The following is a 16,260-nucleotide window of genomic DNA, read 5'->3' as shown; positions in this document are numbered from 1 at the left end:
TCTAATCCTAAAATCTATGCTGTAATACTGTCAGAATTTAAAGAATATTGACCTAGGATTTCTATGATACATTCTCAAACAGCATATTTATTACTTATTTACAGAAAAAACTGTCACTTTGACTTCAATAACATTGAGCACCTCTTTTATTCCTTAAATACTGAATATCAGCTTAAAGATCTCAAGTCATTATGTCCTTCTTTTGTTAATAATATCGAAAGGCCATCCTGACCAACATGGTGAAACCTGGTCTCTACTAAAAAATACAAAAATTAGCTGGGCGTGATGGCGCACGCCTGGAGTCCCAGTTACTCGGGAGGCTGAGGCAGGAGAATTGCTTGAACCCAGGAGGCGGAGATTGCAGTGAGCCGAGATTGCGCCACTGCACTCCAGCCTGGCGCCTGGCAGCAGAGTGAGACTCTGTCTCAATAATAATAATAATAATAATAATAATATCAAAAGGATAGTTTAGATCTGCTAGCAACTTCTTACAATACGTCTGAAATGAAACTAAAGTATTTTATTTCTAAAGGTCAGTTTAATAGACTCACAATTTCAAAGTTAAACTGTACCATCTGGGTTTTAATGCCCTGAAAAATTATTACAATAAATCCAAATTAATATTCTAGTTCCTAATTATAGAAGAGTGAATCAATAAATTAGATTACCTGAAATAAGATGATATTTTGGTGATATATTTTTTAAGCAGATATTTAGTGAGCATCCATTATGCACGGGTATTGATTTGTTGCTGAAGATTAAAAATTAAACCTTATTTATTTATTTTTTGATACAGTCTTGCCCTGTTGCCCAGGCTAGAGTGCAATGGCAGGGTCTCGGCTCACTGCAACCTCTGCCTCCCAAGTTCAAGCTATTCTCCTACCTCAGCCTCCTGAGTACCTGGGATTACACGCACCCACCACCACGTCCAGCTAATTTTTTGTATTTTTAGTAGAGATGATGTTTCACTATGTTGGGCAGGCTGGTCTTGAACTCCTCACCTAAGGCAATCCACCCGCCTCAGCCTCCCAAAGTGTTGGGATTACAGGCGTGAGCCACAGCCAGGGCTAGGCCAGGGCTCACAGACTACTAAGAACAATTCATATTGAATTTATAACAGGTTTTAATACAAGGTAAAATTTAAACACAATTCTTTAATAGTTTTATTTCCCTTTTCTTTCTTTCCCAGTTAAATCCAAATAAAAATACACCCATTTTCAAAATAAATATCATTAAACAAATTATCTGTATTCAGCACAGATAAATATGTGGAATTATTTTTCCCAAAGATTAATAGTAGCTCACACAAGAGTGATGTTTGCATAATTTTTAAATATAATAAGTATACTGAAAAAACATGCTAGTACTGTATTTTCAAAAGTAAGTTTCTATTCCTAGAACTAAAACACAAAACAAGTGTTGTGAGATATCTAAATGAAAACAATAGATTTAACCAAGGACTTGCCATTTTCCTGCACGACGTTCCTGGCGAGGGAGGTTGCCCTAGTCCTACAAGCAACCTCCCGCAAGCAACCTAGGTGGCAGCATGTCCTCCTAGCGGAAGACCTAAACACACAAGTTCTTCCTTCCAGCTACAAACGCTAGAAACCGCGACTGGAGAGGTAATATGATTGGCTACGCCATGAATGATGCACGATAACCCACGCCCACTGAGAACTGGCCTTTCCTAGCCAGGCTCAGATCCCGCTTTCCGATTGGTCCCTACGGCAAGAGTGCAGGGACAATTGCTTAAGTTGACCTCTGGGTCCGGAACCGCGGACAAAGATGGCGGCGGCCAGGTGTTGGAGGCCTTTGCTCCGCAATTCGAGGCTTTCATTGCACACCGCGGCTCATGCCGCCACGGCTGCAGAAACGACCTGCCAAGATGTCACGGCAACCCCTGTCGCGCGGTACCCGCCGATTGTGGCCTCCCTAACAGCCCACAGCAAGGCGGCACGGCAGCGGCGGATCGAACGCTGGCAGGCGAGCGTGCACGCTGCAGAGTCGGTAGACGAAAAGCTGAAAATCCTCACCAAGATGCAGTTCATGAAGTACGTGGTTTACCCACAGACCTTCGCGCTGAACGCCGACCGCTGGTACCAGTACTTCACCAAGACCTTGTTCCTCTCGGGTCTGCCCCCGGCCCCCGCGGATCCCCAGCGCGAGCCCGAGCCCGCATTGGACCTCGCGGCGCTGCGTGCGGCTGCCTGCGACTGCCTGCTGCAGGAGCACTTCTACCTGCGGCGCAAGCCGCGCGTATTCCGCCACCAGGAGAGGGGGCTTATAATTTCGCCCTTCCTGGATCAGCTGGTGGCAACCCTCGTGGGCCTTCTCAGCCCACACAACCCGCTCCTGGCCGCCGCCACCCTCGGTGAGCCTTGGGTCCCACAGGGCGGAAGGGAGAGGTGGGGATTGTACTGCGTTACTCCGCCGCAGTTTTACTCCTTTTCATTTCTCTCTCTCTGCTTCATTCATGTTTTCCTAGTCCTTTCGCTCCTGTTTGGGGTGGCCTGGTTTCGTTACAGTCACTGTTAGGAATCTGGAGACTGGGTGCTTGCGGCTGTGCCAACACCAACCAATCAGCTCTTCAGCCCATTTTATTCTACTAAGACTAATACTTAACTTGCCTATATCATACAAGGCAAAATTTAAACACATTCTTTAATAGCTTTATTTCCCTTTTTTTCTTCCTCAGTTAAAATACTTCCAAGTAAAAATACACCCCCTTTCAAAATAAATATCATTAAATAAATTATCTATATTTAGCACAGATAAATATGTGGAATTATTTTCCCAAAGATTCGTAGTAGCTGACACATGAGTGATGCTTGCATAATTTTTAAATATAATCAAGTATACTGAAAAACATGCTAGTACTGTATTTTCAAAAGTAAGTTTCTATTTCTAGAACTAAAACATAAAAGAAGTATTGTGAGATACATAAATGAAGCCAATGCATTGGCAAGTTAAGTAATAGTCTTAGTAGAATAAAATATTGCAGGTGGATCTCTTGCCTTTCAAGTTTCCTTTTTGAAGACATCCTGAGCTCCCCAGGATTCCAGTCCTTGACTCTACTTTGTGAGTGTCCAGCCAAGTGGAAGAGCAGTGGTGATGAAGAGAAAGGGCACTTAGAGAATGGGGCAGGCCAGGTTTCCATTTGGCTATTCCACCAAAAAGCTGTGTGACCATGTGTCACACGGTTGAGTAGTAACTTCTTTTTTGCTTAATTTTTCGTGTTTTCAAGTTGAGAATTACGGTAGTAGTTTTTCGTTGTAGAATTGTGAAGATGAAATGAAGTATTAACTAAGATATCAAACGTTTACTCAGTATTCATGTGCTAGGCCCGGTTCTTAATTTTATATCTGCCAATTTATTAATCCTCACAATAACCATTCACAATAGGTAACAATGTTTTGCAAATTAAAAAAGACGAAGCAAACTAAGGCATAGAAATGTTAATTCTGTGTCTGCCTGAGACCCTATAGCTAATAGATTGGGTGGGGGGGGAATCAAACTTCAAACCCCCATTCCAAGTTTCTAGTAAACATGAGCAGCTTCTATGTAACTGTTCAAGGCGGACATGAAAAATAATTAACAGAGAGAGAATTTTAAATATCATTGTTTCTGACACGTTCATCATTTTATATCTTCTACCAAGTGGATGTCTTACTTAATATTTATTGAAGTAATGTTAGGACTATAGATGTGTGCTCAGCCTAGTCTTGTCGTGTGCTTGTTTTTTTGCCTTCAGTTGAGAAAGAAGTGATCTTGAGGAAAGCATCATGGACTTCGATTACTCCTGATTGGTGGCCTAGAAAAACTATTTAACTTTGTCAAGACCCAGGTTCCTCTTATTTAAAATGGAGATAATGAAAACTATATGTACTTTTTGGAGTTATTCTGAAAATTAAATTGGTAGTTCCTAAAACAGCCCTATTTTTATTTATGATGAATGATATTCTTGTTAATGTTCAGTGTAATGATGGCACAAGTAGACAATAAATGTTTGAATGTTATATTTAAGGCATAATAGTTAAATTATCACATAACCCAGTCTGTTACCTTAATCATTCTTATCTGTTGCTCAGTTGGTATTCTTTAGTGTTCTAATAACCAAATTTATTTAGATGATCAGATGAAAAAAAATCTTGAATATATTTTTGATAGATTATAAACGCCCAGTTCACTTCTACTGGGTGCGTGGTGAAGAAATTATTCCTTGTGGTCATCGAAAAGGTCGAATTGATTCCTTGCGATACCAGATAGATGATAAACCAAACAGCCAGATTCGAATATCCAAGCAACTCCCAGAGGTAAAGATTTATTGCGTTTATATATCTATTGATACCTCATGTAGGATATATCATAGGCAAATTAAGTAACAGTCTTAGTAGAGTAAAATGTTTTAGGTAGATCTCTTGCCTTTCAGTTTCCTTTTTGAAGACATCATGTCTGAAAGTCATTTTAGCTTTTTAATCTGCTATGGTATATTCTACCAAGGTCAAATAATCATTTAACAATAACAAGTTAAGGCATCATTTTGCAGGACCATACAGATCTATATGTTTCTCTTAATACAAAAATTCTGAAACAGTTTATGATTACAATTTACTAAAGTATACTAGCCAGTCATCAATCAGGGAAGTTTAACATTTATCTGCTGGGTCACTTTACATATTTGCAGTTCTTTTGGAGAAAAACAAGTATTTTTTGAGCATTGTGTATGCTTTCATGTCAAGAGTTGTCACACTTTTACTGTAAAGATCTGGATAGTTAATATTTTAGGCTGTGCAGGCCGTAAGTCTCTTGTAGTTTTCAGCTCTGCCCTTACAGTGTAAAGTGTTATGCACAATATATAAATGAATATGTATGGGTAAGATTTTTAAATGTAATGAGTGTGAGTAAAATACATACTAATGTTGCTGTGAATTTAGTATGTCTTTTCTTTTTCTTTAAGTTTGTGCCATTGGATTATTCTGTTCCTATAGAAATCCCCACTATAAAATGTAAGCCAGATAAACTTCCATTATTCAAACGGCAGTATGAAAACCACATATTTGTTGGTAAGTTTCTCTTTTGACATATTGTACCATCAATGTGTTCAAAGTGCCCTATGCAAATTTGGAGTATTGACTACAATGAGGAATTAATTCTTGATGATGGAGAGTTGAACAATACAGTTCATCTCAGGTTATTGCAACATGCATAAACATTGGAAAGAAAATGTTTTGGTTCATTATTTGAAATTTTACTTGTTTCCACTGAAATAGCTGTATTTAACTTTAGAAAACAGTTATTAGGCTTTGTTGACTTATTAGATAGAAAATTAATTTGTGTTTTTTGAAAGTAAAAATCTTTAGAACTGGACTTGAGACAGCAGTTGGCTTTTTAAAGTGTCATATTTGTACCATGCATGGTGGTAAGATCAGGAATTCACCAATTCATAATGCCTGATACCTGCCCTCCCTCATGCAGCTTATTCTTTTGCCATTTTTTTCTTCCTTTGTTAATTCCTACCCAATGTGAAGAATTCTTAAAAAGGTTTTATGCTAGTCCTGGAGACCTATTTTATCAACCTCTTTTCAGTCACTGGTCTTAGGGAGTGACTTGCAGGGAACTTCTTGTTGAAAAGACTTTACCACTAAAATCAAGAATCTCAGCATTTCATGAAACGTTGCTACTTATTATTTTTACTTAGAAAAGTAGTATAAAAATCATTTTTAAAAATTAGGAGCAAAGTATGTATTTAAATCAGGCGTCCCCAAACTACGGCCTGTGCATGCGGCCCCCTGAGGCTGTTTATCCAGCCCCCACTGCTCTTTCATTTGTGGTCAGTGAGAGCAGCACAGTATGTGGCAGCCCTCCAACGGTCTGAGGGACAGTGAACTGGCCCCCTGTGTAAAAAGTTTGGGGACGCCTGATTTAAAGTCTTGAAGTGGTTGTATTCTCTTGCTAATATGACAAGGAGACAACCAAAGCTAATGATGACTAAGGGATATGAGAAAACAAGTAATAGAAATTTTAAATAAGTTTTCTATATATTCTTTCAACTTCTTCCATGCTACGATGGGCTTTATGACCGCTAACAGATTGAGGAATTATGCTTTCATGTGAAATTTAACTTTATTATAATCCATAAGCTATATAAGTAAACGAATATTACCACTTATGTATTTAGAATACTGAGAATATGATGTATAAGGAAGGGGAAAAAGGGCTCAAATACTAAAACATGTGCTCCAGATGTTCTGCATGTTTGTTTCATCTGAAATGTTTTTTTGCTCTTCAGGCTCAAAAACTGCAGATCCTTGCTGTTATGGTCACACCCAGTTTCATCTGTTACCTGACAAATTAAGAAGAGAAAGGCTTTTGAGACAAAACTGTGCTGATCAGATAGAAGTTGTTTTTAGAGCTAATGCTATTGCAAGCCTTTTTGCTTGGACTGGAGCACAAGCTATGTATCAAGGTAATAACTAATTTTACAGGATTTTCTTTGAAGGTATTTGTAACATTCTAAGAATTTAATAGTTAAAATTGTTTTCTTTGTCTTAAAACATAGATTGAATCTTAGTATTTTGAAAGCTTTCACATTGGCACAAAGTACAGTTGTTCTAAAATCTATATTTAAATACTATACAGTTTAAATCTGACACTGAGGTAATTGACTATCTCTTGTGCGAATGTACTTTTGCATGCATTTCAGGGACTGTAGCCAACCAAGTCAACCCTTCCTAGGTGATAATGGCTTTCTGCAGGTAGAAAAGGAAATGGTTTTGTGGATTAAATATTTATATTAAATCAATGGCTATCCTATATAATTTATTTAAAGGTCATATCCAGATTTGGATTAGGAGATTGTTCATTCATTCAGTAAACAGCGACTGCTTTTTTATATGCTATACACTGTATCTGTTGAAGATGCAGTGTTGAGTGCAATGGATCCTGCTTTCTTAGAACTTACAGTGGGAGGGTCAAAGATAAGAAGCATGTAATATTAATAAATAGCAGGGAAATATACTATGGGGAAAATACTTTAGCATAAGAGTAGAATGATTTATAGGTGCAGGTATAAATGAGATATGGAGAAGAACCTAGTTTTAAAAAGTCATTCAGGGAAGGTCTCTAAAAATATCTTGAGACCTGAATGGCAAGGAGCTTCCTATGCACACGTCTGAGAGAAGACACTTCCAGGCAAGAGGAACAGCAAGTAAAAGTCCCTTTGTTGGGAACAGGCTTGAAATATTTAGGAACAACATGATGAAGGGTAATGAAGAGTGGGACAAGGAGAATGATGTAGAAGGAGATAGAGGAACCCAGAGGGTGTATTTTAAACAGGACTATTAGAGCTCATTGTGGGACTTTTGGATTTTATTCTAAAACCTGAAGTAATATAATATGAAGTAGATCAACACTATGTGAATATTCAGGAGGAATTTTACTACATATTTGATTACTAGGTTCATCTTTTTTTTTTTGACATATATACTTATTTTAACCTTATACTCAAAATTGACTTAGATTTCTATAATAGAATTGAATAGAGAAAGTGGGACTAGGAGTAGACAGAACAAGACAAAGTAAGAAGTAACCTGCTTGAAGATGTTAGGATGGCACTGTTTATTTTTGAAAGATAAAGTACTTTTGATAATAAAATTAATTCCATATATTGACAGTATTATTCATTGGCTCTTTCCAATGAATAATATGTGTATTATATAATATTTTATGGTATGTGTATTATATATAATATTTTATATTATACATAATAATACACATTATTAAAGATGATATAAAATATGTGTGGAAAAATAAAGTTACTGCTTGGCCTTGGTAGTTGGGTAATCATAGTACCAGATGTAGAAGGCATTTGTGTAAATAGAGCTTGCTGCTCTCAGATGAAGTAAGTTAAGGCTGACGTTGTTGAAAAAGATTAATCATGAGTTTGAGCATACTAGAAGGGGAGGAAAATATTATTTGTGCAGAAATGAAATACAGGGTTAGAATGGAGATGATAAGGAAACTTTGAGGTCTTCAGGAATTTGGTTACATAAGGTGTCTAAGTTGTCGGAGGTTTGTGATACCCTCTAATGTCAAATGTGTTTGTTTTGTTTGGGTAAAATATAGTCTTTGTGTAAATTTCAGCATAACTTTTTCCTACAGGATTCTGGAGCGAAGCAGATGTTACTCGACCTTTTGTCTCCCAGGGTGTGATCACAGATGGAAAATACTTTTCCTTTTTCTGCTACCAGTTAAATACTTTGGCACTGACTAAACAAGCTGATCAAAACAACCCTCGTAAAAATATATGTTGGGGGACGGAAAGTAAGCCTCTTTATGAAACAATTGAGGATAATGATGTGAAAGGTTTTAATGATGATGTTCTACTTCAAATAGTTCACTTTCTACTGAATAGACCAAAAGAAGAAAAATCACAGCTGTTGGAAAACTAAAAATCGTGTTTGATTGAGAACTTTGAGAACATTTAAATGTCACTAACGGAACAGTAATAATGAGATTTGTAACTGTCAAATGTTAAATACATTGATTTTTGAGACAAATATTTCTTATGTCGACCTGTTATTAGACCTCTTATTCTACTCAGATTCATCACTGAAAGATTGAATTTTGCGTACCTTTTGTTGATTTCAAAATAATTGTATTTGTATGTTGCTAACTGATAAGACAGATTGTTATTGAACTATTAAATGCACATTTTAATATAAATGCAGAAATTCCAAATAAAATGTTAACATACTGAGTTCAGTAATTAAAAGAACCCACTACAGCTGGGTGCACTGGCTCAAGCCTGTAATCTCAACACTTTGGGAGGCTAAGGCTAAGGTGGACTCCTTGAGTCCAGGAGTTCGAGACCAGGCTGGGCAACATCGCGAAACCGCATCTCTATTAAAAATACAAAAATTAGTCTGGCCTGGTAGTGTGTGCCTGTAATCCCAGCTACTCAGGAGGCTGAGACAGAAGAAGTGCTGGAACCAGGGAGGCGGAGTTTGCAGAGTACCAAGCTTATGCCACTGCACTCCAGCCTATGTGACAGAGCAAGACTCTGTCTCAAAAAAACAAAAGAACCCACTACAGCAGGGTTGAATTAATCAATTCAGTAATGGACTACTGTTAGGAAGTAATGCTAATAAAGAACATTGGTTGTTCAAAGGAGAAAAATAAGGCTTTATAGAATTCTCAATCTTGGTTTTAAAAGAAAAGAAAAAAACATTAAGAGGATAGTATAATGGTGAAACAAGTGATAACCCCATTGAAATCAAATTACTCCGAGGTTTGAAGTTTATATGCTTTATTAGTTAATCCATTCCAAGTGCCTAGAATCATATAAGAAATCAATAAATGCTTGTTGAATGGATGTGAGTTAATGAATTTAAGGTAGTCAACCTTTTTTAGTTTGAGGTCTGATACATCTTATTTATTTGCATCTTTTTTTTTTTTTCTTTTTTGAGATGGAGTTTTTGCTCTTGTTCCCCAGGATGGAGTGCAATGGCACAGTCTTAGCTGACTGCAACCTCCACCTCTTGGGATCAAGCGATTCTCCTGCCTCAGCCTTCCAGGTAGCTGGGATTACAGGCATGCACCACTACACCCAGCTAATTTTTTGTATTTAATGGAGATGGGGTTTCACCATGTTGGTTAGGCTGGTCTCAAACTCCCGACCTCAAGTGGTCCACCCACCTTGGCCTCCCAAAGTGCTGCGATTACAGGCGTGAGCCACCGCGCCTGGCCTCTTTACCTTTCATATTTCACAGCAAAGTTTAGAGTTTCTTTTATCTCCATGCATTTCCTGTGTATGACTACATTTTTGTGTGACTGGAAATGGAATTTTTTGTTTCAAATTATAAAGTGGATTTATATAGGTGATACTGATAGCTATATATTTTGTAAAAGACCAATTTAAGTTGTTCATTAAAGCCAATAATTTTTCAGTTGATTTTCATGAGGTGTATATAACCAATAATCTGATTTGGGTCCTTCTGAAACTGCTTTCAAATAGATAGTCATTAGTCCCTACATAGCAAATTCCACTGGACAGTTTTCTGTACTTACTTTACTCAGTAAGGTCTCACATAATTTGCATGTCCGTAAGATTATGGACAGTTTTCCCCCCCTCATTATCAGATTTCTATAATTATCCCCCAAATGTGAGAACATTATTTTTATAATCAGAAAATATTTTAAGAAACTAGTCGAATGATTTCTAATACGGAGCTATCAATATGTATCAAATTCCACTCATTATAAGCAAATTCATTATGAAATTATATTGTTTTTGAAAAGGCATTTCATGATTACATTTGTTATTTAAGAAAATGTTATTTAAAGAAATTTACATAAGTTTCATCATACATGTATTTTAGGTTACCCATCCCTGGAAACTGAAAACTTAGATATTAGGCAAGAGGGCTTTAGATTTTTTTATGGGATATTTTAGTAGACCAGTACTAAGGTCTTAATATTTGTGTTTTTTAAAAATTTTTGTTAAAATCCTAACCCTCCACGACTACCGTATTAGGAGGTAGGGCCTTTTGGAAGGTGACTGACTGGAGCAGGGTGCTGCACCTTCGTGAATGGAATTAGTGCCCTTATAAAAATGGAATCCAAGGCAACTTTTTCACCCCTTACACTCTGTGAGAACATGGTGAGAAGGCACCATCTATGAGCCAGAGAACAGATCCTCACCAAACACTGAATCTGCAGGTTCCTTAATGTTGGGCTTTCTAGCCTCCAGAACTGTGAGAAACAAATTTCTGCTGTTTATAAGCCGCCTAGTGTACGGAATTTTTTTATTGTAGCCAAAATATACCAAGACAACCAATAAAGTTAAAATTACTATGCCTGTTTTGCTTTATATTATGTTTAGCATACATTGTATAATGCTTAAAGGTAAGGTTAATTTACATAAAACATGATAGGATAGTTGTAAAAATTACTGTGATAGAAATTGGTAAAACTGTGGCTTTGGATAGAGGCAGGAGAAAGAAAAGAGCAAGGCACAAGTTGGAAAAATTGCTGTGGAGAAGATTAAGAATGGAGAGATATAAAGAGGCCTACAGGTTTACAACATTAATATTGGCCAATACGTGATTGGACAGTTTGAATTTTTCAGCCTGAAAGGCCTTTATTTCCCAAAGTTTAGTAAACAGATTTTGTAAAAACAACAATAGCAATAAAAAATAATCAGGGAAGAATAAGAGATTTCAAAAGGAGCAAGAATTTACAGGTGATATTTCAAAGGTATAGATATGATTACTATTTTGATGGATAATAAGCACATGGTAGACTGGAATTCAGCAGCAGTTACTGTACAGATAAGCATGTCTGTGATTATGGCTTATATCGGGTTGGGGACCCCTCCTGTAAGCCATTCTTTTTAGTACAGATTAATCTCCATTTCTCACTCACATTTCTGTTCTTTTCCTCTGTATGAAATATGAATTCTTTTTCAGATTTTGATTGTGTTTTGTGTTCTTTGCCATCCAACAGAATTTCACATTTCACTTTGTAAAACTTTTGTAAATAGTTTGACACTTGAAATTGACTTTTTGAGTCTTCTATGATAGTTTGTGCAGAAGTCTGAAGTTTAATGTGATGACCTTATTCATGCCGTAAAAATACATACTGCAGCAGTATGCACCCCAGATGGTCAATAAGCTTTATAAGTGAACTAGCTAGGTTTTGTTTTGATTTTAATTCTTGGTTTGAATTACTAAAAGCTATCTTGACCTTAGAAAAATGAAAGCTTACATGTGGGTTAGCAGCTTACAAAGTATTTATTTGGGTCTCCAGTTAATATGAAACCTGACTTTTATTTACAAAAATAACAATATTTATGTTATGAGTACTTTATTAGGATCTTTTGAGGCCTTTCAAGAAGTTTTGTCAGTCATTAATAGTACTAATAAAGAAGGTGGGCAGGAGTTAAAACTGAAAGGAGCCATCAGAGATAACTGAGCTTTGTTTAAGCCATTCGTTGTTACCCTATGCAGTGTCTTGCTTTTTAATTAATGCCAATCTTTAACAAGAGCGTCATAGAACATTCATTATACCAGATTCTCTTGATAAAATGGAAGATTTGGTAACTACAGGTTTATGTTCTTACATGTTTACAGTAGACAGGTGCAGGAATTACCTACTGAGTCCCTTTAGTTGTACATAACTCTCTCCAACTTGCCACAGTTCCCACCACTTCTCATTTCTCCTCTCTATTTGGCCCACATCATTGGGCCTACCTCACTAATTTCTATTAAATGTGTTGTTACCGGGGCCCTTAGTTTATGACCCCTGAGGCCAAAACAGCTGTTAAGAACTTGTATTATTATTGGCAAAATTCTACCTTTAAAATTACTTTTTAGGTTTTAGAAATCTCTCTTTTCTAACAAGAGATATTTTGGTAATCATCAGTTCAAAAGGATTCCCGGTCATTTGAGATAATTAAATCCAAACTCTAGCCTTTGGGTTGGAGGGTGATAAAGTTATCTGGCGAAATATTTGAACTTCTGTTACCTTCCTCTTCTGCTAAATGAATGATAAAATGAATCCTGATTTGTTTAGGCAGTTTACTTATAAGGTTGGGAGAAATTTTTTTTTTTCTTTAAAGGATGGAGCCTCGCTCTGTTGCTCAGGCTCAAGTGCTGTGTATCTTGGCTCACTGTGGCCTTCACCTCCTGGGTTCAAGCAATTTCCTGCCTCAGCCTCCTGGGAGCCACCACACCTGGCTAATTTTTCTATTTTTAGTAGTTTGGGGTTTCACCGTGTTGGCCAGGCTGGTCTTGAACTCCTGAACTCAAGTGAGCCGCTTGCCTTGGCTTCCCAAAGTGCTGGGATTATAGGTATGAGCCTGAGATTGGGAGAAATTTTGTCCATTTCTCTCAAACCAAAATTGGCAACCAGAGAGTATGTGGACATTACACAAAATATTTAGGGTTTTTTTTCTTTGTTTGTTTGTTTGTTTGTTTGTTTGTTTGTTTGTTTTTCCTAGTGTAAATTGGGTTGTTTATAACACCCCACTCTCCATTTGAGGCAGAATGGTTAGGATGCTTCTGCAGGGATGAGGCCTTACTAGAATAGAAGGTGCTCAAATAGTGGTTCAAACACAGGCTGGCTAATAAGCTGTGAGGTGACTTATCAAGAAACAACAGCCCTTCACCTTCTGCTTTCAGCTTCTACTTTCTGCTAGATTGTTTGGTCCAATCTTCCTGGTCTAACACCTGACTACATATAACAAACAACTGTGAAAGGTGGTGATTATCAGGCTGATATATTAAATAAAATGGAAATCCCAAAAGGTGAACTTGGGTCTGCTTTTGCTCTGGAGGAGGGATTTGATAACCAAGAAGGAGCTGAAAACATGAGTTATGTTTTAATAGCCTTGGGAGACTAGAAGGACAATAGTTAAAGTATAGGACCCCCAAGGTTGTGAGTCTGGTAAAATTCTTTGGTTAGAGACCCTGAAGGACAGCATCTTAGGGATAAGGGTAAAACAGAAGTAGACCATTCACATACAGTGTGGCTTAAAATCAAATCATGTCCTTTGCAGGGACATGGGTGAAGCTGGAAACAATCTCAGGAACCTAACACAGGGACAGTAAACCAAATACCACATATTCTCACTCATAAATGGGAGTTGAACAATGAGAACACATGTACACAGGGAGGGGAACATCACACACTGGAGCCTGTCGGGATGAGGGGGTAGGAGAAGGATAATAGAAATACCTAATGTACATGACGGGTTAATGAGTACAGCAAACCACCATGGTGCATGTATACCTATGTAATAAACTTGTATGTTCTGCACATGTATCCCAGAACTTTAAAAAAAAAAAAATCATCAAAATGGCTTAGAAAATTGTGAGATTTTGGAAATAAACTAAGGTGACCTTAGATTCCTTTCTTTTTTTTCTTTTTTTTTTTTTTTTTTTTTTTAGTGGTGGTGTTTTGCTTTGTTTTTTGAGACGGAGTTTTGCCCTGTTGCCCAGGCTGGAGTGCAGTGGTGAGATCTCTGCTCACTGCCTTCCGGGTTCAAGTGATTCTCCTGCTTCAGCCTCCTGAGTAGCTGGGATTACAGGCGTACACCACCACACCAGGCTAATTTTTGTAGTTTTAGTAGAGACGAAGTTTCACCATGTTGGTTGGGCTGGACTTTAGATTTCTAATGCCCCTAGGAACCTGAAAGATAACAAACCTGGAGGAAGAATATTTTGCTAGGCCTCAAATTGTTTGGGTACTTTTTCAAATACGATAACTTCACATACCCTGGACACAGGAAGAGAAAGACGGAATGAAAACTAGCAGAAATAGTAGACCCAAAGCGGCACCAAATAATTGCATTGTGAGATAGACTTTAAGTATGTTTACTGTATTCAAGTAGATAGAAGATGGAAAATTTCCATATAGAATTGAAAACTATAAAAAAGTCACTGCAGATTTGTAAAAAAAAAAAAAAAAGCCAAATATAAATTTGAAAATAGAAAAACTAAACAGTAAAAATTAAGAACTCCAAATGTATTAGTTACCTATTGCTGCACAACATATTGCTACAAACTTGTTGACTTAACACACGTTTATTATCTCATAGTTTTTGTTGGTCAGGTATCCAGGCATGGCTTAAGTGGGTTCTCTGCTTTAGGCTGCAGTCAAAGGATTGATCTGGGCAGAGTCTCCTCTGGAGAGGCTTAGCTAGGGAAGGATCTGGTTCAGATTTATGTAGTTGCTAGCAGATTGTTGGACTGAGGACCTTAGTAGCTTCCTGGCTGTTGGATGAAAGCATTCTTCAGTTCCTTGTCCCACGGACCTCTCCATTAGGACAACTTACAGCATGGCAGCTTGCCAGAGGGAACCTATAGAGCCTGTAGAGCGAGTCTGCTGACAAGACAACTGAAGAGAGAATTACTGAACTGAAAGTGAGAATAAACATATTTAGAATTAATGTCTTTGTAAACTTTGACACCATTACTCTGCCATCACCAATAAGGGGGGATTGAAATATACCCATGCTGGGAAACAATGGAAGTAGTGTGGAGAAAAGGATAAATAAGGATATATTTTAATTGAATATAGGACCTTTGAAATAAAGACAGTATTAGGGAAAGAAATGGATTATTAAACTAGATATTTAGGAATCCTCTTCATACTTATTCAGGACACCAATGGGTACCCAATCTGGTACTGTTTTTAATGATCTTTGCACAATTTGCTGCTCGGCAGATATTTTCAATGCGGATTGGTAATATGTCAGTAGATAACCAGTAGAAATGTATGTCTATTAATCGCACATAATATTTATCTTGCTTTTATTTTTTGCACAAGATTTTCAAGGTGCTCATATCATATTTATTTCTGAGCACTCTAAAGTTTTCTTTGAGAAATAGGTGTTTGTTTTTAAATTGTATTGTCTCATGGGAGGGTAACATTTATAAATATACTTCAAATTAGTGTTGTTCCATCTGCTTTCTTTTTTTCTGACTCAGAAACACAGAGTGCTTTGACCGCTCTGTGTCAGCGCCATGTTTTCCACAGACTTGAACCCAAGCCACCTTGAGTGTTCCCAGGCACTGATAAACTTGTTAGGTTGCTGCCTGAAACACAAAAACATCAAACATTGCTAAAGCTGTAAATACTAGCTCTGACTCTGAATCCGACTCCTTAAGCCCCCATATAAACTCCAAATCCGATTCCCCATATCTAGATTAGAACGTCTCTTTCCTCCCTGTCAATCATGAGGATTAATGCAGCAAACAATGTATATACTACTAATAAAGGCTTTGGACTTACCACTCTGTGTTTAGTGTTTCTTTCTCGGAAATCGCAACTGGTCCCATCTTAGGCTGGTTTGGGGTAATCTCTTGTGGGAACTCTCCTGCTATTCTGTCTGCTTTTGGGCCTTATTGCAGTTGCAGTTTTGGGCTGTTAGAACAAGCATATATTTTAATAAATATATTTTTAATGTTCAAAAAGCAGCATGACATAACTGCAGGTCAAAAGCCAGTTTTAGTTTGTCTCATAAGCATTCTGTCTTTGTTCGGTTTAGTTATACTGGAGGAAACCTCTTTAACGTTGACAGGATTTCTTTGGAATAAACCATTACTGTATCTGAAAGACCAGTTTCAACTGGCAAAATTGGACAAAAACAGCAATTTGAAAAACCAAGCTACCTATAACTTGATAAAGTCTTCTATAAACTAAGTAATTATATTTCTCCTTTTAAATAAACTATTGTAAATTTAATGTTCATATCAG

General features: G+C 37.2%; 1 protein-coding gene across 1 annotated transcript; it reads left to right on the top strand.

Moving 5' to 3' along the window:
• Positions 1–1,738: 1,738 nt before the first annotated feature.
• On the top strand, positions 1,739–15,797 carry MRPS30 (mitochondrial ribosomal protein S30). The gene is made up of 5 exons (XM_003925875.4): positions 1,739–2,371; positions 4,168–4,313; positions 4,958–5,063; positions 6,290–6,466; positions 8,161–15,797. Exons 1-5 carry the CDS (start codon positions 1,786–1,788, stop codon positions 8,448–8,450), a joined length of 1,305 nt encoding a protein of 434 aa, XP_003925924.2. The 5' UTR covers positions 1,739–1,785; the 3' UTR covers positions 8,451–15,797.
• Positions 15,798–16,260: the final 463 nt, after the last annotated feature.

Source organism: Saimiri boliviensis, chromosome 1 (assembly GCF_048565385.1).
Source record: "Saimiri boliviensis isolate mSaiBol1 chromosome 1, mSaiBol1.pri, whole genome shotgun sequence".
Taxonomy (NCBI): Eukaryota; Metazoa; Chordata; class Mammalia; order Primates; family Cebidae; genus Saimiri; species Saimiri boliviensis.
Note: the sequence above shows the minus strand (reverse complement) of the source record. Positions and strands in the feature narration are given on the sequence as shown.